Source organism: Mastigoproctus giganteus, chromosome 11 (assembly GCF_048544385.1).
Source record: "Mastigoproctus giganteus isolate SK-2022 chromosome 11, ASM4854438v1, whole genome shotgun sequence".
Lineage (NCBI taxonomy): Eukaryota > Metazoa > Arthropoda > Arachnida > Uropygi > Thelyphonidae > Mastigoproctus > Mastigoproctus giganteus.
This window is the reverse complement of record NC_143585.1, coordinates 107,265,891-107,291,805: the sequence shown is the minus strand read 5'-3', so window position 1 is coordinate 107,291,805 and position 25,915 is coordinate 107,265,891. Positions and strand designations below refer to the sequence as shown.

At 37.6% G+C, this 25,915-nt stretch overlaps 1 protein-coding gene across 1 annotated transcript in view; it reads right to left on the bottom strand.

The window, feature by feature from the left end:
- Nucleotides 1-6,772: 6,772 nt before the first annotated feature.
- LOC150078336 (fucose mutarotase-like) overlaps nt 6,773-25,915 on the bottom strand; it is a 126,432-nt gene continuing 107,289 nt past the window's right edge. The window contains exon 6 of the mRNA XM_090384535.1: nt 6,773-6,833. Coding sequence (XP_090240661.1) covers nt 6,773-6,833 — 61 coding nt within the window. The remainder of the gene's footprint in view (nt 6,834-25,915) is intronic.

The window sequence follows — 25,915 nt, the reverse complement described above, 5'->3', positions numbered from 1 at the left end:
CAATTAAGAAATACTGTTCAAGGTGTAGCCCTAAATGAATGTCAGATGAACTGATGAAACTTGTGGAAAATGAAAAAAATATTTGCATGGGATGCATATAAATTATCAAGTGGGTGATACAGAAGCCTGTGGGAGATATAAACTAGTGGGTAATAAAATAACAAAAGAGCGTGTACAAGCTAAGCCAGAAGAGGAGACGTCTCTGGCAAAGAAATGCAGTAAAGACTACTTCACTTATAATAACAATAAAAGGAAGTGGTTTAATTACATTGGTCCACTTGATGTCGATGGTTCAACTGTCATTAACCTGCTCAAGTTGCAGAAAAACTGAACAGGCATTTTGTATCTACCTTCACACATGAGGAATTCTTTAGGGAAAGGTATGGCAGAAGTTTTTCAAACTCTAAAGGAAGCTAAAATGATTGATATAACTGAGAGGAATATGGAAAAGAAATTGTGAAAGATAAACATAAAAAAGGCACCTGAGTTGGAAGAAATCTATCCAATTATATTAAAGGCAGCAGCAAACCTTTAGCATAATGATTAGAGCATCTTTGGATTCAGGGGAGGCCTCTATTGACTGGAAGGGGCGAATGCATTTCCAATTCACAAGGTGGATCAAAAGGTGACAAGTAATTACAGACCTGTTAGATTAATTTCTGTTCCAGGGAATGTAACAAAGTCACCGGTTAAAGAATAATGTAGGACTGCCTAGACAGGAATGCAGTTATACTGGTCACATCATGGATTTGTTAAGAAGCAACCTTGGCTGACCAATCTGGTTGGATACTGTGATGCAGATACAAAGGAACTAGATGCAAAAAATAAGCAAACAATAAAAAAAAATGGCACAATAAGAAAATCTATCTTAATTTTTTATAGATCAATATCAATGCAATAAATCACTGGATAAACAATTTTCATTTTTTTATTGTATATAATACACAAAAACCTTAAAAAATAAATGAATAAAAAAATGTACTGAAAATATATTCATAGCATAATGTATTAGAAGACAAAATGCATAATGTATTAGAAGACATAACTATATAATATCGGTGTAGATACACCATAGTTACCCATAAATTTGAACTATGTATGTAGTGTACAGGCAACATTTTAATTATATCTCACATTGTGAGTGCCTTCACAACGAGATAGTTGATATTGCACTACTTCGAATAAATAACACTTCTCTAATAGAGAAGACTACTGTTATTTATTTTCAGTGGATACCACCACCCAGACGATCATTTCGAAGCTAGTTGGCTTCATCATCAGTGGATGGGCAGGTACCCTGGTAATGCAACATGCCATATGAGAGATCGAAATGATTGTCTGGGTGGTGGTATCCACTGAAAATAAATAACAGTAGTCTTCTCTACTAGAGAAGACTTATTTATTCAAAGTAGTGCAATACCAGCTATCTTGTTGTGAAGGCACCCACAATATGAGATACAATTAAAATGATGCCTTTACACTACATACGTAGTTCAAATTTTTGGGTAAACTATTACACTGATATCATATAGATAATTCATGGCATAATATATAGGTAATATATTAAATTTTCAAAATTATTACAATAAATTACATTCAATAACTGAAAATGCAACCCCTGCAAACTGCAAAATTACTTGAGACCTGACCTTCAATCCAATTTTCTCGTGGGTAACTCAAGGGTTTTTCTGTGGGTACCCGACCTGATGCTGGAGTGTATATTGGAGTCCCTCAGGGTTCTGTGCTCGGCTCATTATTTTAATATATTTATTAATGATATTGATGAAATATATGGCTTAAAATGTCTAAGTTTTCAGATAACAGTAGTCTTCTCAACTAGAGAAGCGTTATTTATTCAAAGTAGTGCAATACCAGCTATCTCTTGTGAAGGCACCCACAATATGAGATACAATTAAAACAATGCCAATTGGAAGGGTGGTAAATGACGGTATAGAGGCAAGCTACTGCAACAAGATCTAGAAAAATTAGGCAAATAGGGTGAGAAATGGCAGTTGAAGTTTAATACTGACAAATGCAAAGTACTGCATATGGGAACAGTAATCCCAGATTAACATACCAACTGTGTGTTATTACACTTAGGTTAGTGGAAAATGAAAAAGACCTGGGGGGGGGGTTTAACTGTGCAGTCAGATACAAGCAGTGCAGACAGGCAAAGAGGGCAGCTCATTGGGTTTTTAAATGATACACAGGAATTTTTCTAGCAGGGATAAGGAGGTGATTATCACATTGTACAAGGCAATGGTTAGGCCACATCTTGAGTACTGCACATATGTCTTGAGGCCTCACTTTAGGAGGGCTGTAGATCTGCTGGAACGAGTTCAGAAAAGGTAACAAGATTGGTGAATGAAACAAAAAGATGCTCTTACCAAGAAAGGCTTCAGTTCTGCAAATTGCAGCATCTGGAGCCCAGATACTTGTGGACAGATCTGATTGAGGTGGTTAAGGCCTGGAATGAATTGAGTAAGCTAAATATTGATGGCATTCTCCTTGCTGAGACTACACACAAGGTGGTATCAATTCAAGTTGAGGAAGGATGGCTGCACAGATGTGCGGAAGTTTGCCTTCAAGCAGTGGGTGATTAATAGGTAGAACTACTGTTGTGGAAGTGGGTGGTCTGAATAAATTCAAGGGAGAACTAGAAAATTCTTGAAGTACATAGATGGGTGAAGTGCACTGTTTTTTTGTTTTTTCCCCCTCTCTCTTTTGGGTGATGCTTTATAAGCTCTGCTTGCATCATTTGCCACTACTAATACTATTCAAACATAGCTACAGAGGATTTCATTCACAACAACCAATGTTCAAGGTCATAATCTAGCAGGTATGTGTATTGTTCAGAAAACCAAAAATTCTGAAGATTGGCCTATCTCCTATTTCAAGCTTATTGAACAAATTAAGACCTTACATATCAAAAGATTATTAACGAGATTGCATTCTAAATAAAGCATGTCTCTTCTCTGAAGTGTGTGTGTGTGTGTGTGTGTGTGTGTGTTAACATGAATTTGAAGGCAACAGTTGTCTTCCCATGGCTACCACCAAGAGGGAAAAGCACCCTTAGCATTAGTAGAGGCATTTGATGCAAGAAAGCAAGCTTATGCAGCATCAGCCAAAAAAAAAAAAAAAAAACCCACTTCCACTTCACCCCTCTGTTCGTTCAAAATACCTGTCCAGTTGAGCCTTACACTTATTTAGGCTATCAACCTCCACGACAAGGGATGGAAGTCTGTTCCACCAACCAACCAACCACCTGCTGGCTAAAGGCAAATTTCCGCACGTCTATCCTACATCTGTCTTTCCTCAATTTGAATTTATGCCCTCTCAGGTGATTATTCTGAGCAAGAGGAAGAATCCCATCAGCATTGAGCATGCTCAAACCATTCAAGGCTTTATACACCTCTATCAGATCACCTCGCTGGTGCCTAGTCTCCAGACACTATAATTTGCAAAACTTAAGCCTTTCTTCGTAAGAGCACCCCTTTGTTCCATTCACTAATCTTGTTGCCCTTCTCTGTACTTGTTCCAGCAGCTCTACATCCTTCTTGAAATGAGGCCTCCAGACCTGTATACAGTACTCTAGGTGTGGCCTGACCATTGCCTTATACAAGGGAATAATCACCTCCTTATCCCTGCTGGAAAAATTCCTGTATATCATTGACAATACTCCATGAGCTACTCTTGCAGCCCGTCTGCACTGTCAGAGAACTTCATATCTGCCTGCACAACCACCCCAAGTCCCTTTCATTCTCTACCACTGTCAGTGTAGTACCACAGAGTTGATACGCTGCTCTGGGGTTGCTGTTTCCCATGTGTAATACTTTACATTTGTCAATGTTAAACTTCATTTGCCACCTCTCAGCCCATCTGCTCAACCTTTCCAGATCCTGTTGCAGCAGCATAGTGTGTCAGTAGTGTCCTTGATAACCCTGCCAACCTTTGTATCGTCTGCAAACTTGGACATTAAGCTTGATATACCATCATCAATATCATTTATAAATACAGAAAACAATAATGGACCCAATACTGAGCGACTCCACTAATAACATTAGTCCACGATGAGCAGTGTCCATTGATTACCACTCTCTGTCTTCTCCCCCTCAACCACCCCTTTATCCATAGCAGCAATTTGCCTCCAATGTCACACTGCTCCAATTTGTGTAGCAGTCTTCCATGTGCAACAGTATCAAAAGCCTTTCTAAGATCCAAGTATATAATATCAAAGCTATTCCCTACATCCAGTTCTTTTGTGTCTGCATCATAGTATCCAATCAAATTGGTCAGGCAAGACTTCACCTTAACAAAACCATGCTGTGTCCAAGCTATAACTGAGGTCTTGTCTAAATGATCCTGCAGTGCTTCTTTAACCAGTGCCTCCATTAATTTTCCTGGAACAGAAGTTAAGCTCACAGGTCTATAATTACTTGTGTCAGCCTTTGATCCTCCTTTGTGAATTGGGGTCACATTTGCACATTTCCAGTCTATGGGTACCTCCCCTGAGTCCAAGGAAGCTCCCATAATTATGGCTAAGGGTTTGCTTACTTCTTTTGCTGCCTCATTTAATATAACTGGATAGATCCCATCCACCCCGGGTGCCTTTCTTGTGTTTATCTTCAACAGTTTCTCCTCCACTTTACTCCCAGTTATTTCAAGATTCTGTAGCTTACTTTGTTAGCCACCTGAGCAGGATCCTCAACAGCTGACCCATCAATATCAAGTGGACCAATCTGATTCATCCCCTTCCTTCTAGAGTTTACATAAGTAAAGAACTCTTTGCTGTTTTTCTTTGCATCCCTTGCCAAGGATTTCTCGTAATCTGCCTTCGCCTGCCTAACCTCCTTTGTAACTTGGTTGCATATCAACTTGTATCTATCATAGGCTTCTGTGTCATGTATTAATTTGTAAGTATCACATGCATTTTTCTTCTCTGCCATATGCCTCATTAGTTCATCTGACATCCATTTTGGCCTAAACCTTGAACAATATTTCTTAGTTGGTATGTAAAGCCTAGTAGCTTCCAAGATAAGTTCTTTGAATGCTTCCCATTTTGAATTTGCTGTTGGTAACATCATCAGTTGGTCCCACTGTATAGAATTTAAATACTGTCTCAGTCCATCGTAGTCGCCTTTACGGAAGCAATAACCCTTCCCTTTACCCCTAATGGTAGTTACCTCTTTGAGTAAATCCCACTTCAGCACACTGTGATCACTGCCACCTAGTGGTTCATTTATCTGCAGATTCTTAATGCATGAAGAATCACTGCTGATAATCAAATCAAGAGTATTACTCCCTCTAGTTGCCTCCTGAACATGCTGATGTAGAAAACAATCATCCAATAAATCCACAAAAGCCCTGCTAGTGTGTGAGTGACTAGCCCCCAAATTCCAGTCAATATCTGGGAAATTAAAATCTCCCATTATAAGACTCTTTGATTTACTGGCCCACTCTATATCCCTGTACAGTTTCTTATTATACTCATCAGAGTCATTAGGCCTATAGCACACTCCTACTCCTACTCTCAATTTTGATCTCCCAATGCTTATGTCACACCAAACTGACTCGACACGGCGATGTCGACTGGCTTCACTTCCTTGGGTTTTATGTGTTTCTTAACTAATAGCATAACCCCTCCCCCCTTCCTATCCTGTCTATCCTTTCTGTAGACGTTGTACTCCCCAAATTCCAGTTCTGCATCCCTTATATCTGTGTGACACCACGTCTCTGATATCCCAACAATATCTGCCTTTGATGTTTTGAGCAATACCTCAAATTCATCAAATTTATTTACTAAACTCCTAGCATTGGTGTACACGCAAGTATACCTGCACCTGTTTCTATTTTTAGCTACCCTAACACAATCACTTGGGGGGGGGGGGAATCAAAAGCATTTACTTTTGTTCCTAAACATGTATAGAAAATCATTCTGCAAAAAAAAAAAAAAAAAATCCTGTATGTTACTTTGCTTTTTATAATGAAATATTAAAAATGCAATTGTCTTCAAAATTTCTTTGGTAATTTCATGATGCCAAGTATCTTGTTTCCAAATTTTGATCAACTTCCCAAGGGATAAAAGAATAAACAAAAAAAAAAAAAATAATAATAAAATGTAGTTAATAAAAATAAATTAACATGTAGAAAAATTATCAAAAAGTATTTGGCCATGTTGCTGATGTGGTCTCCCTTAATCTATGCTTGAATATTAACATTTTACTTTTGGTTAGATTTATTATCCAAAAAAACAGAAAAGTCTAAAAAATAGCAATCTCCAATTCAAAACAGCAGTCGGAATGTTACCAGAATTCAAATATTGCACTGTACTGCAAAACACGAGCATGGGTTTTCATGAATTTAAATTTCAAATGATTTAGATGAATTATTCCACAATAACATGATGTCAGATTTTTTATTTGTTAAATGATACAAAAGTTAAAAGTTTATTGTCATAAAAATTAATTTCCCTTTTCTCCCCCCTAACCCCTTATAAAAGACATTCTGGGAATTACAATAATGTTATACACATATACTGGAATCAAACATTTTATTAAACAATATGAAATGGTAGATTTTCATGGGGGAATATTTATCCATCATTTTCAGAAATGCTAAATTAAAATTATCATCATACTTTTAAGTTTATAAAACTTTCTTAATTTTCATTAAAAGGAATGGCATAAAAATAATATATCACAAAGTATACCCCTTAAATGTTACTGTTTATCATGATAGATGATTAATGTGGCATCTTGAATTATTTAATTACCTAATCAGAATATTCTACCACTCCTTTTCTAAGAATTATATTCCCATAATGTGCTGTTTCTCTGAAAAACAAACAACTGTTGTCAAAACTAGAACTATCATAGCAGAAAAAATTCCATAAAAACTCTCCTATTTCAATAGATGCATACTGCAATACATACATTAATTTACTACATTATATCTCATTAAAAGCTTCATCCATTAACAACCTAGTAACCCTAAAACATTTCATACACAATACTGAACTAATCATGGAAAGTCCATTATTCATATTGTTACTAAGATTTGAAAAATACGTATTGATCCATTTGGTCAACCAAAGGAATTTAAACAGCAAACTGAAAAAGTATTCTTAGAGTTTTTAGTAATACTAGTTTTATATTTTATGAAATTTTATGATTGTGTATTATCTAAATTGTTACTGTTAACAATTCATTGAAAGGTACATAATTTTTCTCACACATTGTAAGTGCATCATCCTCATAGGCTATACCTGTTTTATGTGAAAATAAATAACAACGCTTATAAATGCCAAAAGCAGTCGTTTGTGGAATGTATCTCTCCCTTCTTCTTCTGGCATACATCACTTATAAGAATTATAAACAACCCATATCATTAACCCAGTGGTGGTGGTGGATCACCTACCTGGTGACTTTCAAAAATAATGTTCCCACATTAGCCATTAATCAATGATTAAAAATCTGATATTTTTTCAACTTTCCCAAATATAGTCAACCTTTTACTGCAACAAGTTTCTGAAGTGATGGTCTTACTGGTTTCATAAAGAAACTGTGTGCAAGAACCTGTAAAGTGACCTGCCACTGTCTTTCCAACTATCTGGTGTTTTGCTTGAAGTGTGGCATGATTTTCACACAAGTAAAGACAGGAACACAAAACTATATTCTCTCAAGATGGCCACTATACTGTGGAAAGCAAGATGTATTTATGTGAGAAGCAAACAGGTCATCTTAGTCTGTGTTAAAAATTTGTAAATTTAATTTACTACATCTGCAAGAATCAAGGTGCTTCCTTCCTTGGCATTCAAACACAGTTGACACTGACATCAAATCACAAAAAAAAAAAAAAAAAAAAAAAAAAAACACACATTTGGGCAGAATTTCCATCTCAATTTGGCAGGTCCACTGGCCAACTGATGATGGAGGTCTTATTGCCATAAGAAGCACCTTCAATGTTTATTACCAAACCTAGAGACCTCATTTCTGTTGCGTAGACACATCAAGAAAGAGCTGCATAATCTTGGTCTTTCTGTAAATGCTATATGTTGCTGTGGGGGTAAAATGAAGACTTTTTCACCATCTATCTTGACCTCCAGCAGTTACATACTACACATGGCTCTTAACTTGACTTGCTATACAGCCTGTTAGTGTACTTATCAATTCCAGACATGCTTTCACAGCTTTATCTACATTTTATACTCTCTCTTCAAGCAAATAAACCACACCTTGGCATCAACTCCTCCATCAACTATCCCATAACCAGCCTAGACTTGGCCACAGTGTCTCAACCTGCTGCTCTATTTCTTACTTTTCACCACTTCTGCAGGTCACCTCTTCAACACTGGATTCTCTCTTTTCCAAACTACAGGCAACCCCCAGTACTTCTACAACAGTTTCACTCTAACATGGTTTGAGAATTGTGGCAATCCTTGCACAGCACAGCACAGCACGGTACTTATATAGTAATAGTAATCATGACATGTGATGCAAGAAAGCAAGTGTATGAGCTTAGGTAGCATCAGCCAAAAAAAAAAAAAAAAAATTCACACAAACATTCCCTCTAAATGTTTGTCCAGTTACTCCTCAAATTTATTTAACCTATCAACTTCCACAACAACAGATGGAAGTTTGTTCCAGCTATTAACTACTCGCTGGCCAAATGCAAATTTCTGCACATCTATTCTACATCTGTCTTTCCTCAATTTGAATTTATGCCCACTTAGGTTCGTAATCTGAACAAATGGAAGAATCCCATCAGAATTCAGCGTGCTCAACCCATTCAAGGCCTTATACACCTCAATTAGATCACCTAACAGATGCCCAGTCTCCAGCCGCTGCAATTTGCGGAACTTAAGCCTCTCTTGGTAAGAGGATCCCTTCATTCCCCACACCAATCTTGTTGCCCTTCTCTGTACACGCTCAAGCAAATCTACAACCTTCCTAAAATGAGGCCTCCAGACCTGTACGAAGTACTCAAGGCGTGGCCTGACCATTGCCTTATACAGAGGGACAATCATATCCTTTTCCCTTGTAGAAAAATTCCATGATCTGTTCTGGAAGCCTGTCTGCATTGCTCAGAAAACTTCATATCTGACTGCACAATTACTCCCAGGGCTTTTTCATTTTCTACCACCCTAACTGTAGTAACACACAGTTGGTACGTTCCTCTGGGGTTACCTCTACCCATATGCAGTACTTTGCATTTGTCAATGTTAAAACTTCAGTTGCCACTTCTCAGCCCATCTGCCCAAATTTTTAGTTCCTGTTGCAGTAGCACACTGCCATTACTGCCATTAACAACCTTGCCAACCTTTGTATCATCTGCAAACTCTGATACTAAGCCTGATATACTTCATAAATATCATTGATAAATATACAAAAAAGTGAACCCAACACAGAACACTGTGGGACTCCACTAATAATATTAGTCCAGGAAGAGCAGCACCCATTGATTACCACCCTCTGTCTTCTCCCACTCAATCATCCTTTTATCCATTGTAGCAACTTACCCTTAATACCATTCTGCTCCAATTTGTACAGTAGTCTTCCATGCACAAGTGTCAAAAGCTTTCCTGAAATCCAAGAATATGATATCAAAATTATTTTTTGCATCCAATTCCTTTGAAACCACATCATAATATTCAATCAAATTTGTCAGACAAGACTTTCCCTTAACAAACCCATGCTGTGTCTTAATTATTGCCGCAGTCTTGTATAGATGATCCTGCAATGCATCTTTAACCAATGACTCCATTATTTTACTTGGAACAGAAGTTAATCTAACTGGTTAAACTAATTACCATACTCGTGTCACCCTTAGATCCACCTTTGTGAATTGGGGACACATTTGCACATCCCCTGAGTCCAAGGATGCTCTCATAATTATGGCTAAGGGTTTGCTTAGTTCATTTGCCACCTCCTTTAATATAACTGGATAGATCCAATTCACCCCAGGTGCCTTTCTTACGTTTAACTTCAATAATTTCTTCTCCACTTAGCTCTCAGTTACTGTATATTAGACGGTTTCGCTCTAACACAGTATTTTTGAGCTTTTGTGCTGGGAAAATCCTGTTATTATGTTAGATATAATTTTCAACGTTTCCATTCCTTTTTGTGAATCCCTGCTGTTGACTTGCTAGTCATTATCGCCTTCATGATATTTTTCTAAAGCACGTTTCTGGAGATCACTGTCATAAAACAATAAAAACAATTTGCAGTTTCCGGTTTATTGGTCTTTTCTGTTAGTGTAATAATTTATAAATGGGTAGTAAACTCGATCTTCTTGCATTTGCTATAGTACAGATAGCGGTGGGTTTCACATTATTATGGTGAAATGTGGTTCCCTTTCCATGAAGTATTCAATCATAAAAAACATAAATAAATTTTCAGAAACTCATTTCTCTGTATCATGTTTGTTGCAACTTGTACATGACAGTGTTCTTTGTTATTAATCACTTATCACTTTTACTGTTTTAAATTTCACAACAAAAAAAAAAAAAAAAAGAGGCAACGAACAGAAATAGCAATTAGTTAGTATGTACACATTACAGTATGTATTAATTACGTTATATAAGTAAGCATAAATTTACTTTTATTTTACTAACTGGAAAATATTCTTCCACTTTTCACGCATCATTTAACTAATTGGTAAGGTAATAAAGTAAAATTTGTGCTTTATATCTTTAAAGCAGGGGTCCACTGTATTTTGTTGGGAGATCCCTGGGTTAAGTTCTGTACTGTTGAACTTGTGCTTGTTTGAGACAATAAAAAATTGTGACTTTGATTGTGACAGAGAGCGGAAGGGTACACGAAATCTAGATGCTGCAGAAGAGATTGTGCTTAGCAGGGATGAAGAGGAAGAAAATTAAATGAACATACATTATCTGACATATAAGTATCAGTTTGTAAGGCAAGATGTTTGTTCAGTTATTATTATAAATAACTTTATAATAATAACTGTTAAGTTACTACTATTATAAAAATAAAGTTAAAATATTAAGTTATTACTACTATAAAAATTATAGTTTCCGATAGTTATTAAAAATAAAAAAGGTGTATTTTTGTTAGCGTTTGGAAGGTAACCCTCCCCCACCTTTTGTACTGGTTCTTAGTCCTGTATAACAAGGTTTTGCATTACACGAGATTTTGTAGGAACCAAACTACCGTGTTATACGAGGGTTACCTGTATATAAATTGTCTGCTTCTGTTAACCTAAATGCTACTTGCCTTCTGGATAGGATTGTGCTGACAATGGCTCCTTCCACAGATTTTTGCCTTTCAGGATGGAACTTTCACCTTTGCTGCTGGAGCATTTCTCCTCCATTGTTCCCTGCAAAAATTTCTTTTTCTTGCTGACCTTGATAGATTTGTATCATCTAAATGTGGACCCTTGCACAATGCAAACTCTGTTTCTATCAAGTAAGATCTGCTAATGGCAAACTATCCATTGTGAGATTTATATGCTAGCAGGGATAAGGAGGTGATTATCCCTTTGTATAAGGCCATGGTTGGCTGCATCTTGAACACCGCATACAGGTCTGGTTTGGTTTGGTTTGGTTTTATTGGCGCATTAGCTACTCAGGCTATAATGGGCCATAGAGGTCAGGAGGCCTCACTTTAGGAAGGATGTAGATCTGCTGGAATGGGTGCAGAGAAGGGCAACCAGATTGGTGAAGGGAACAAAAGGGTGCCTTACCTAGAAAGACTTCAATTCTGCATATTGCAGTATTTTGAGACTAGGCACTTGCAAAGAGATCTGACTGAGGTGTTTAAAGCCTTGAATGGATTGAGTAAGCTGAATGTTAATGGTATGCTTCCACTTGCTGAGACTACACACATGAGGGGGCATAAATTGAAGTTGAGGATGGTTGCAGGACAGATGTGCAGAAATTTGCTTTCAACCAGCAGGTTGTTGATTGTTGGAACAGGCTTCCAGCTGTTGTTGTGGAAGTGGATGGGTTGAATAAATTCAAGGGAGAACCTAGCCAAATTCTTGGAGGGTATGGATGGGTGAACTATTTTTTTTATATATATATATATATATATATATATATATATATATATATATATATATATTTTTTTTTTTTTTTTTTTTTGGCTGATGCTATATAAGCTTGTTTTCTTGCAACATTTGCCATTACTACTACTACTATTACTATTTGTTATCAGCAAGCTTTCATACTGTTGACTCTAGAACCTCCTCTTGAGTAGGATTTTCTTTTTACTGCCTCCTGCTGGACTGGGCTGTCTTCTAACTCAGGTGATATCTTCCTTGCTTATGATGGCTCTACTTCTCTGCTGATGACAGGGTGCTCTTTATTTTTATGGAATCTGAAGGTCTTTGGCCTCCTTATGTTCTTCCTGAACTCTTCAACCTTAACCTAAAAGGAGTCTTATTTGCTGTCTCCTGGGTATCTCAGGAGTCGAAATATTATACAAACACCAAGGACCCCTTCCTTGGTGCAGGATCTTTTCCTCAATAGCTCTTCTGTAGGCCAACCTCTGACCACATGCTTTTGCACTCTATGTCTTTACTATAATCCACTTGTGGATTTCTTAAGCCCTTCTCCAGGGTTCCCCCACTATAGGCTTCTATGCTGCTTTACTTGTGGTTGGGGATGCCTCTCCTTATATGCCCTATATGCTTTCCTCTTTTATCCAACCTATTCTTACTATTAACCTCTGCTTCTTTCTCAAGGGCTAGCCTGCACTCTCATCAAGGCAAGAATGCAGGCAGTCCAGCCAGCAGTTGTTCACAACAGTAGACTGGACAGCCCACTTCCTTAAGAAGGTGACTGCAGGAATGGGGGAATTAGCCAGCAACTCTTCTGGTGACTGCTGTTGGATTGTTGCTAAGAGGCCAGTCATGCAACACAAACACAAACCCTACATAATGCTTGACTCGGTTAACAGTATTTAGGCTTCTTTATAGTGTCCTTTGGTGGGTTTGTGTGGAACCCCTGACACTGCCCAGACAAGTAACACTATGTCCTTCCCATCTTTACTGCATGAAAACAATAATAAATCTTTCAAAACTAGCTAGACTGTAGTGAGAAACCTAATGAGAAAGAAAAAACAAGTAATCTAAAACTATAAACAAACAGCATTGGTGCTTATCAGTACCATACCACACTTAATCAAAAAACCACATAGCTGCAAAGATGATGGGCGGGGCGTCACCTGACAGGTCCTTGTATGCAATTTCTGTATGAAAACAGTAAAAAAAAAATCACTGATTTTTAATGATCAATTAACAATTAACACAGCATTGTTATTTTCTAGGCTCACCTGTCAGATGATCTACCACTACTGCTGGGTTAAGTGTTTGTAATGAACCCTGATTTGGGAAGCAACTGGTGATTTTTTTTTGAAGATAATAAAGCACTCAAAATCTATGTTGATATTATTATGTTTATTTCCAAAATGGAAATATGTACATAATGGGGTCAAACGTTTTGTTGTATTTTCTTACCACTTCTTCAGTGACAGCTGTCTTTGCACTATCATCATCACAAAATATCACTTTGATCACAAGAACATATAGAAAGTTCTTGTGACCAAAGTGATATTTTGCGACATGAATATATCTCATAACTTGTATTTTAATGGATGGTAAGGGAATTTAGTGTTTTCATTGTGGTAAATATGTATCTCAAAAGTTCAAATCTCATAGTTGACAATACTAGATAATTTTATTATCTACTGTAATTAACTTATAACTTTACAAGCGTAATGGTATAGCATTATACATATAGCATAAACTTGATATTATATATACAGGGTGTCCAAAAAAAATGTATACACACTTTATCAGCCCATAACTAAGTAACTTTTTTTATTTTTCAGTTGCAATGGAAAAGACCAGGCTTACATCTGAACAGTGTGTTAGTTGTCTGATGGCACCAGGGGCTCCCCCCATCTTGGAAGCTACTAGGCTTTACATACCAACTAAGAAATATTATTTGAGGTTTAGGCCTAAATGAATGTCAGATGAACTAATGAGACACATGGCAGAGAAAAAAATGCATGGGATACATATAAATTAACACGTGACACAGAAGCCTATGATAGATATAAGCTGGTCTGTAACCAAGTCACAAAGGAGTTAGGCGGGCAAAGGCAGATTATGAGACATTTTTGGCAAAGGATGCAAAGAAAAACAGCAAAGAGTTCTTTACTTATTTAAACTCTAGAAGGAAGGGGATGAATCGGATTGGGCCACTTGATATCGATGGTTCAACTGTTGATGATCCTGCTCAGATAGCTAACAAACTAAATGAATATTTTGCATCGACATTCACACACATGAGGAGTTATTCAGTGAGGGGAATGCCAGAGGTGTATTAAACTCTGGCAGTATGCTAGATAATCTTGTAATAACTGAGAGTAAAGTAGAGGAGAAATTGTTGAAGATAAACACAAGAAAGGCACCTGGGGTGGATGGGATCTATCTAGTTATATTAAGGGAGGCAGCAAAGGAGGTAAGCAAACCCTTAGCTATAATTATGAGAGCTTCCTTGGACTGAGGGGAGGTACCCATGGACTGGAGATGTGCAAATGTGACCCCAATTCACAAAGGAGGATCAAAGGCTGACAAGTAATTATAGACCTGTGAGTTTAATTTCTGTTCCAGGAAAATTAATGGAGGCACTAGTTAAAGAAGTACTGCAGGATCATCTACACAAGACTTCAGTTATAGCTCAGACACAGCATGGTTTTGTTAAGGGGAAGTCTTGCCTGACCAATTTGATTGGATACTATGATGCAGTCACAAAAGAGCTGGATGCAGGGAATAACTTTGATATTATATACTTGGATCTTAGAAAGGCTTTTGATACTGTTGCAAATGGAAGACTGCTGCACAAACTGGAGCAGTGTGGCATTGGAGGCAAATTGCTTCTATGGATAAAGGGATGGTTGAATGGGAGAAGACAGAGAGTGGTAATCAGTGGACACTGCTCATCGTGGACTAATGTTATTAGTGGAGTCCCTCAGGGTTCAGTGTTGGGTCCATTATTGTTTTCTGTATTTATAAATAATATTGATGATGGTATACCAAGCTTAATGTCCAAGTTTGCAGACGATACAAAGGTTGGCAGGGTTGTTAAGGATACTACTGAGGCTATGCTGCTGCGACAGGATCTGGAAAGGTTGAGCAGATGGGCTGAGAGGTGGAAAATGAAGTTTAACATTGACAAATGTAAAATACTACATATGGGAAACAGCAACTCCAGAGCAATGTTTCAACTCTGTGGTACTACACTGACAGTGGTAGAGAATGAAAAGGACCTGGGGCTAATTGTGCAGGCAGATATGAAGTTCTCTGAGCAGTGCAGACGGGCTGCAAGAGTAGCTCACGGTGTCTTGTTAATGATATACAGGAATTTTTCTAGCAGGAATAAGGAGGTGATTATTCCCTTGTATAAGGCAATAGTCAGGACACACCTTGAGTACTGTATGCAGGTCTGGAGGCCTGATTTCAAGAAGGATGTAGAGCTGCTGGAACAAGTACAGAGAATGGCAACAAGATTAGTGAATGGAACAAAGGGTTGCTCTTACGAAGAAGGGCTTAAGTTTTGCAAATTACAGTGTCTGGAGACTAGGCACCGGCGAGGTGATCTGATAGAGGTGTATAAAGCCCTGAATGGTTTGAGCATGCTCAATGCTGATGGGATTCTTCCTCTTGCTCGGAATAATCACCTGAGAGGACATGAATTCCAATTGAGGAAAGACAGATATGCAGAAATTTGCCTTTAGCCAGCGGGTAGTTGGTTGGTGGAACAGACTTCCATCCCTTGTTGTGGAGGTTGATAGCCTAAATAAATTTAAGGCTCGGCTGGACAGGTATTTCGAATGATCGGAGGGGTGAAGTGGAAGTTTTTTTTTTTTTTATTTTTATTTGGCTGATGCTGCATAAGCTTGCTTTCTTGCAGCATATGCCTCTACTAATGCTAATGTCTGCACTTACATTTGAACAGTGTAAATTTGTGTTGAAGCCGTATTTGGAAGTCGGAAAATATCAACGAAGTCCAGAGACAGTTTAGGAGTGAATACCACACTGAACCACCAACAGATCTCACAATTTTGCATATTTGTGATAAGTTTGAAGCGAATGACACTGTGCAAAATGTACACATGCAATGATCAGGAAGACCCTGCACATCTACGAGTCCCACGAGATCACAAGAGCTGCTGGAACTTTTCTGACAAACACCAAGGAAATCAGTCTGACAAGCTTCTCATGAAACAGCAATCCCCAAATCCAGTATGCATAACAGTTTAAAGCATGCAAAATGGAAAAGGTAAAGTTACATTACAAGATTAGTGCAGGCCCTGAACGAAGACAATCCTGATCATAAGGTTGAATTTTCTGAATGGTTTTTAAGAAAATCTGCAGAGGATGCTCTGTTTGCCAATAAGATCGTTCGGAGTGATGAGACAACATTCAAGTTGAATGGTACAATTAATCGTGAAAATTGTTTTTACTGGGCAACCGAGAATCTACACATTACTGAGAAATAACATGCGAATTTACCAGGCATTAAGTGTGGTGCAGATTATCATCCTTGAGTTTGACTGGACCATTTTTTTTTGATGCAAATGTTACTGGTGCTGTTTATCTCAACTTGCTTCAAGAATCAATCATCCCACACATTTGTGAGCTATTTGAGGATGATGATGATGAATTTTATTTTCAACACGATGGGGCACCTCCCCATTTTCATCGCGATGTTAGGGCTTATCTGGACAAAACTTTCCCAAACAGATGGACTGGACGAAGAGGCAGTGTTGAGTTCCCTCCACATTCTCCAGAACGGCACTTGATTTTTATTTATGGAAATACCTCAAAGATTAAGTTTATGCCACAACACCAGCAACAATCACTAAATTAAGACAGTGTTGCAGTATTGAAGTAGAATGTGCAGCAATATCAAGAGATATATTAGATGATGTATGAAATTCAGTTTCTTGACGATGTCAACAATGCACGGATGAGAACGGAGGACAATTTGAACACTTCCGTTAATGCATATTTTTTTCTCACGTTTTTTCCTCTTTATAAAATTATAAAATTGAATTTATGAAAATAAACTAGAAGTTATTAACAATCAAAGTGTGTATACATTTTTTCTGGATACCCTGTACACTTAATAATGCAACCTTCATAGCATAACATATTATGGCTGCATAACCAGTGCATTTAAGTATATTGATTTAGTATTGTATTCTCACTTAAACTGAATTTGAACAGAAATCATACCTCAGACCAGAGCAGCAAAGCAAAGCTCAAAGTAACAGGCATGCCATGGCTTGGGGGGAGAACTGAGGGGATAGCTGTCCTCGGAATCATGGACTTACAAAAGATACTACTTGTTTGACTTTTGCAGATCTATCTGGAATGGAACATTATACAGCCAAGGGGGATGTCTTTGTATGTTCGATGTAAAGAATGTGAGGATATCAGGGTCAACTCAGTGTTCTGATGGGTGTTTATGACAGTTTGAAGAAGTGGATGCCTCAAAGGAATTAAATTGAGGGCCCATCAGGCAAACAGTAGCAGCCCCCAAAGCAGAATGCACTGGTCCCACAGGTAGTAGTTATTATTGTGACTTTATTAACAGGGAAATGGGAAATATATTCTGCAAAAAGGTTAGGTGGAACAGGATCAGGGTATGTCTGCCAGGAGCATAAGTTGTACATGTTGACACTAATGACATTAAGAATAAGAGATCTGAAGACTTACTTAGTTGAGAAAAAGTTGTGTTAGGGTTAAATTTGAAAGTGTCTGCAATTCTGCTCACACACAATAGAATCAATTCAGCCCTGGAGAGTTTAAGTCTAATGGGGTAGAATTTTTCTCACCGAGGTCTGTGTTTGTTAAAAGGAGAGATTTCTACAGGGATGAGATACATTTAAATAGAAAGTGTGCAAGAATATTTGATGATGCTATCAAGGCAGTGCTAGGTGGATCTGTAAACTGCTAATTGGGGCCGGGGGTATTAATAAATTAACAATAGCTAATTCACACTAATAAATTTATAATAGCTGCAGCCAGATGTGAAAGTGATCCTTGCAAGAGCCTGGAAAGCAAGGTACCAGAGATTTCAAGAACTGCTGTGGGTCATCATGAAACAAGGAGAAACATGGGCTGTGTTAGGATAACTATGAGTATGAACAGGTGCATGTATATTTGTATGACCACCAATACTAGGAGCATAGTAAATAAATTTGAAGTATTGGTTAAATATCAAATGCAGACACTGTAGGGATATCAGAGATGCATTGTCACTGAGACATCAGGGATGCAGATTTTGAAAATGGGGAGTACAACGTATACGGAAAGGATAGGATGGGGGGGGTTTGCTCTTAGTTAAGAAGCACATAAAACCTAAGGCTGTCCATCCAGTTGACATGGGTAGCTAGTGCAATGTTGAGTCAGTTTGGTGTGATATAAGCATCTTGAAAGCAAAAATACACTGGTGCTTGAAAAAAATTGCATCACCTCATTTTTTAGATTGTTTATCCTTATACTGGCAGCCAATCTTTTTAGAAATAGCTGAAGGAACAAAAATAATAATAACAATCATTATCATCACCAGCCATTTTCAATCCACTGCAGGATGAACTGGAAAGTTGTTGCTTCTCCAACAACTTTCCAGTTCCTTCTAATTTTGTGCAATGGCCATCCATTTACTGCCTACGAACCTTGAATTTCATCTGTCCATCTCCGTTGTTGTCTTCCAGGTTTTCTTTTAGCTCCTCTTGTGTACCATTCTGTTATTTTCTTAGTCCATCATTCATCATGTCTTCCAGCTCTGTGTGCTGTCCAAGTACATTTCAGTTCTTTAACAATATCCTTTACTTGAGTTTGCTGCCCAATCCATGTGCTTCTCCTTCTTATCCAACAGTCTGATTCCTAATATAATTCGTTCCATTCTTCTATATGTAGTTTTCAGCTTCTCCTCCATTCTTTTGGTAAGTGCCCAAGTTTCACTTCCATAAGTCATGGTGGGGAGTATACATTGGTTTATTATTTTAAGTTTCAGACAAACTGGGATATTGCTACTCAGTATGTGACTGTATTTCCTGAATGCTATCCATCCGAAATTTATTCTTCTCTTGACTTGCAACCATTTATCGTTATTACAGCTAATTACTTGTCCAAGGTAAGTATATAACTTCCTCCTATATGTCACTTCCTTCTAATTTTAACAACTGTGCAACTTCATCTTCGGGTTTTTGATCCTTCATTTTCTTCAATGCATGTCCTACTTCATCAGAAAGGATATCGGATATGTTGTATGTGTTGCTAATTTGTGATCCGTCTTCCCCACTGCTGGCAGCATTCCCTTGCTCCTTATATAATACTTTATTGTAGTCTTCTGCTATTTGAATTATGCCTTCTCTGCTATTCAATAATGTCTTCTCTGCTATTCAATAATGTCTTCTCTGCTACCTAAAGAATAGTGATGGTGCACTTATAATTTTATTATAAGTACACTATTCTTCAGATTTGGTATCATTTGTCTTTCTGTATTACTGCTCATAACTGCTGATTTAAATTCTTTGTTTTCTCTTAATGTTTGCTCTACTTTTCTTGTGCTAAATCTTATTTCCTCTCTGAGTCTCTTTCCAATGGTTTTGCATAACTCGGCATACTCTAATTTGTCCTTGTGTTTATCTTGCTCTTCATTTGTTCTCTTCAGTTTGTCATGACTTCAGTGTTTCTTGACTAATTTTTTCTTCTTTGTATTTATTTTTATCTATAGGTTTTTTTTGGACTTTATCACTTTCAGAAAGTTGTTGTATTCCTCGTCGATATCTTGGTCCTGATAGGTCTAAAAATAATAACAATACAATAACAATGCAGAAGATCAAACTTGTTCCTAAGTTCCAGTACATACTGCTTTTTCTCCTCTTCTGTTATCTCAAAGACCTTGTATTATTTACTTGAGTCAGTTTTTTTCCCCCTTTCTTTTATCTATATCAAGCATGCATCTTACCATTTTGTGATCACTTCCAACATTTACCTTGTTCAGGACGGTAACATCGTTCGCAATATATCTTCTGTTAATGAGGATGAAGTCAATTTCATTAGTTGCACCTGTGGATATTTGGGCTCTTCCATGTCCATTTTCTGTTCCCCCTTTTCTTGAAAAAAAGTGTTCATTATTGACATTCCTTGTGATTCTGCAAATTCCACAAGCCTTTCACCTCTTTCATTTCTTTCACTAATTCCAAAATTTCCTATAGTTTCCATTTCTGTGCTGTTTTGTCTCTTTTCAACATTAGCATTGAAGTCCCCCATAATGATAGTGTAGTGAGTTTTCTGTTCATCTAGAAGTCTCTCAATTTCAGTGTACATTTCTTTAACCTCTTCATCGTCATGGCTTTATGTTGGTGCATATATCATTATAACCTTTAGTTTGTACCTCTTAGAAAAAAACCTAAGTAGTAGTTGTAATCTTGACATCCTTGGTTATATACTTTTGAATTCCAAAATGTTGTTTTTAATATCTTTATGGACCAGAAAGCCAACTCTACCTTCACTCTTTTCACTGTTTCCATTGGTGTACAGCAGATTTACACTTGATAAACTTGTAAATGATTCATTTCTTCCTGTTTCAGCCAAGCCAATCATATTCCAATTCATATTTTCTAATTCCTTTTCCAGCTCTAATATCCTATCTTCAGCAATGAGTGGTGAAGTAGTGAAATAATAACAATACACATATGAAATTATTAATTGCAGAAAAATTTACTTTTATGCCTTATGGGTGATATAAGTACTTTACTTCAACATAACAGCATGTTACTCATGGTTCGTATAATAACAAAAAATTCTATGAAGCAATGATTTTTTCATTACTTTGTTCATACAAGGACAACAGCTATATAACATAAAAAGAACACAAGATTTCCCATGGTACCATATGTAAATTAATTAATGGCTCTAAGTGTTTTTTGTCTCTTTTGTATTTCTGAAACACCCATTTTGTTCCAACAATTTTCAAATGGATTGAAGTCTGGACTGTTCCCAGGCCATGTTGTTGTTCAAATTGATTTATCCTTCAACCATTTTGCACCTGTAGATAGTAAAGATGGCAAATAAATTACATTTATTTGCTGTGCAACATTTCATAAATTTGAAACTTTTGTAATTTTATGAAGTATTGTGTTGAATTTCACAAATTCAACATGACCAACTCCACTATGTGAAATACAGCCCTATACAATTTCGAGATGCAGAATGTTTTGCTTGGAGACAGATGAAATTCAGGATCAAATTCTGCTCCACTTCTTCATCTAATAGTCTGCTAGCCATCCAAACTATGCAAGTTGAATTTTGATTCATCAGAGAAAATAACACATTTCCACTGATCCTCTTTTGCCCACTTTAGATGCTGGGCTTTCATTTTTTTGCAAGTGGCTTTTTTTCTGAGCAACATGCTACTAATCCCGATGAGAAAAGCAGTCTATGTAGTTAGCAGTACTTGCCTTTATTTCTGTATCCTCCTCCCAAGCTGTTTTGAGATTTGTTGATGACAATCTTCTGTTTCAGACACAGATCCAGAAATCTGTCCTTCACTGTAGAAGATATTCCAAGATGTTCTTGGAATCTACCGAATTGCTGGTTTGTCGATTTCAGTGTGTGCTGTTTATTTCCCTCCACCAGTTTCTGAGGTTTCCATCCTTAATCTGACAGCATGACAGCATCCACAATCAATCATCGGCTAAAGCTCATCATCCTTGGAGACTTTAACCTTCCACTGCCAGCCACAAAGAAGCTCCTAGATACCCTGTCATCGAACATGTCAGAAATGGGCATTGGTCTTATTCGTGTTCATTCCTCACACGGTGATGCCACCCTGCAGCACATCTTCTCAAACTGTTTAGTAAAGGAAACCCTGACCATAACTGAGAACTTCCTCCCATCTGATCACGTTCCGACTGCTGCGATGATATCTCTGCAGGCACCTAAGGATGAACGTACACAAATACAAACTACAAACACTGTCAGGAGAGTATACAATCCAAAATACATCAACATTGGAAAAGTTACTACCCTTTTCCAACTTTACCCATGGCTTTACCCAGAGCTTAACATAAATGAGGCTGCCTACTGGCTTTTGAGATGGATGGAATTCATTGCAAGGTCTGCAATGTCCAAAACTTGCATCCTTAGTCCCCACTCAAAGCCATGGTGGAATGACCTCCTGACCAAGGCCTTTAGGGAAAAAACAGGCAGCCCATGCCTCTTACAAGAAGTCGCCTTCACAAGAGTCTTATGCCAAATTTTCCAAAGCAAGGATGGATTTCCAGAAGAATAAACAATTTTCTATTGACAATTTCATGAACAGCTGGCTATCCAGGGGAAAACGTGTGTGGTCCACTAGTCATACTTACACCCCCCCTATCTTTAGATGTCCAGGAATGGTGTGAGCATGTGCTGCGTTTTAAGCGAGATCACCGGGTGTCCGAAGCATATCCTTGGAACGAAGCGTTTAACGTTTCTTCACCTTCTAATAATACAGAAATTTCCGAAGAACAGCTAATAAAAATAATAAATTCACTACCTGACAAGTCCACCATAGGAATTGACGAAATACCTCTTTTTAGTCTAAAAATTGCTTCTTATTTCATCAGCAAAGAGCTCACTCAACTCTACAACAAAGTACTCAAATTTGCACAGGTGCCTTCAAGCTGGTTATCATGCAGAGTTGTGGCAGTTCCGAAAAAGCCTCATGTGAAAACGCCGGCCGACTTCAGGCCAATATCGATTGCCTCTCCCTTACTGAAATGCCTCGAGAAGTGCATCTATAATGATGTAGCACTCGCAATCTTTGCGCATAGGCCAGAACATAGCCATTATGTCATGCCTAATAGATCTACTGTAACCTGCCTACAGTCATTATCACAGAAAATACTTCACGCCTGGAATGACAATGAAGATCTTCACACCATTTTTCTGGGCATGAAATCTGCTTTCGACTCAGTCCAAATAACACCCCTTCTTGCCTTGCTTGAGAGATTCTACGGGATATCTGGAAATATGCTTGAGATCCTCAATAATTTGCTATCTAGGAGACTGCTTCACTTCAAAGGCGATGGCATTACAGTCACTAAAAGCGTCAAAGTAGGGATCCCACAAAGTGGTTCTCTCTCAGCCTTGTTATTTGCAGCAATATTCGTTCCACTAATGGATCAAATTCCAGCTTTCCTATCGTATGCTGATGATATTGTATGCTACTTGCAATGCAAACGCATGGTGACTGATGTTGGTGACTCACAAGAAAGACAAACCTCCTCTGAATCTGTAAACAGCTACCTAAATACATTCTGTAAGTATGCTAAATTTTTTGGCCTGTCAGTCAATCCAGAGAAGTCAAACTATCTCATCTTTACGCCAAGTCGGATGACTTCTACTGATACTGCATCTTCTCTACTTCCGGAATTGGCAGGAAATGTTCTGACTCCCACAGACAGTGTCAAATTCCTAGGAGCAATCCTTGATGCCAACCTCACCTATAAAAAACAAATCCAAGCTCAGTATTCCAAAGCCATGAGTGCGTTCTGTGGAATGAAAATTGATTTGTGCAAAACGCACAATAAGCAAATAATCAAGAAATACAGTAAACCCCCGCTATTCGCGGTATCTGTATTCGCGGTTTCGCGATCGCCGATTTAATATAAAATGAAACCTAAAAAAATGTGAATTTTAAAGCGCCGTGAATATTTTCCGCCATAAAAAACATGGGCGTGGCTAAAATTATCTTTCCCGGTAAAAACAGCGCTCAGTGGGTGGGGGGGAGAGGAGTGACAAAATCGCGAGCATGGATCTTTCTCGCTAATCCTTGTTCAGTATGTGTTATGCGCTTGTCATGGAAGGTTTCGTCGTTTGCTTTTAATTTATATGCTTATAAATTGAATAAATTTATCAATTTATAAATTGATATGCTTACAAAAATGATAAATCTACCGTTTTGCAGTGTAAAACGGACTTTTTCGAGTGTGTTAACGGAAGAAAGTGACTTTATTGTGGACAAGTTCTTTCTAACTCCTACAAAAATATGGCTACAAATAACAAGAGAAATGTGAAAATATCAAAGGAGGTGATGACATTAGCGAATAAAATTGAGTTATTAGATAAAATTTCTAATGGTGAAAGTGTCTCCTCAGTGGCAAAACATTATAAAATTAATGAGTCAACGGTACGATAAATCAAAAAATCGGAAGGAAAAATCCGCCGTAGTGTCTGTGAAAACGCGCTAATTGCTTCAAAAATTTGCTCTGTAACTCGTGATGTTAAATTAGAAAAAATGGAAAAGGCTTTAAACCTGTGGATAGAAGACCGAACTCAAAATAAAATTCCGTTAAGTTCACTCATCATTCGTGAAAAGGCAAAACTCCTTTATCAACACTTTAGCGAAACTGGTGATAGCACTGGCGGGATAAGATTTTTTGCTAGCAAAGGCATATTACATTTAATATTAAATTGTTTCTTATTTTCATTTCGATGCCATATGCTTGCATTTCACTATGTAATGTCTATGTACATAGTCATATTATGAAGGTACATATAATACATACATAGACAAAATTTTAGACTAGTTTTTCTTATATATTTCATACTTTGGAACGGAACCCCTTTATTACTATGGGAGCCATAACTCAGTATTCGCGTTTTCGGTATTCGCGACATTTCTCAGGAACGTAACCCCCGCGAATAGCGAGGGTTTACTGTACCTCGCAACTTACTTCTGTAGTGTACTCTCCTATGCCGTGGAAGTTTGGTCGGCGGCACCACTCACCAGCCTCAGGAAACTATGGGGCCTCTAATTCTGGGTGCTGAAGTGGGCCAACTTGTGGTTGCACCAGATCTACACAACATCTAAATCTACTCTCTGCTGCAACCTGCAATATATACCCATAGTCCACAGAGCACATGTGCTAAAAATAAAGTCATTCCTTCATCTGTGCTCAGCTAAGCAGGATCACATCAACGTCTGGAACACGGTTGGTTGGCGTTTGCCAGGCAGACATCTCCGTAGTACCCCTCCTTGTGCTCAAGGTTCCAGCAGTTACAGAATTTCAAGAGACACTTCCCTAATGTGACTCTGGACATTCTCAACTCGCTCAACATCGACCTGTGGACTATAGACAAGGCATATCGCGATGGCATCTTGTCTTATCTTGCTGTTTGTAAAGGACATTTATGTAAGTGCCGATCTTAGTTAACTGATGTTATTTCATGTTCTGCTCAACTTGTAGTCCTTTTTCGCTGTAATTACTACTTCATTCTTTTTTACATTTTGATTATCATCTTTGCTTTGATCTATTAATTTTTTTTTTTTTTATAAAACCAAATCACTTGTATAAACAACAAATTGTAAGATTCCTCTGGCTTTCTGTGTAAGGAATCACTATTGTATACATTTTATAAAGAATCTTATTATTATTATTATTTATGGGCGTTCACTTCTCTTCTGTCTATTAAAATTGGCAGTTTCTGATAATTTTCATAATAAATGTGCCACTGTTGACTGATTACAGTGAATCCTGTTAGCTATTTCATGCGCAACATTCAACGCAGCAGCAACACTTTTCCTACATGGTGTTAATTGTGAAAACTTAGCTATTGCAATAGCACAGAATACTGGGCTTGTGGCATATGCACTGTTTTCATACTGCCACTAGGGAGATGCAATCATGTATGGCACATGGCATAATCAAAGCTTGTTAGAAATGGATGATGCAATAGGGTAATACTATTACAACACATATATGATATATTGCCAAATTTCATGGTAAGTCAGTGAACTTTGCAATTGATGCAATTTTTTTGAGCACACAGTAGTAGGAGTGTGTTATAGGCCTAATGACTGTGATCAATACATCAAATGACT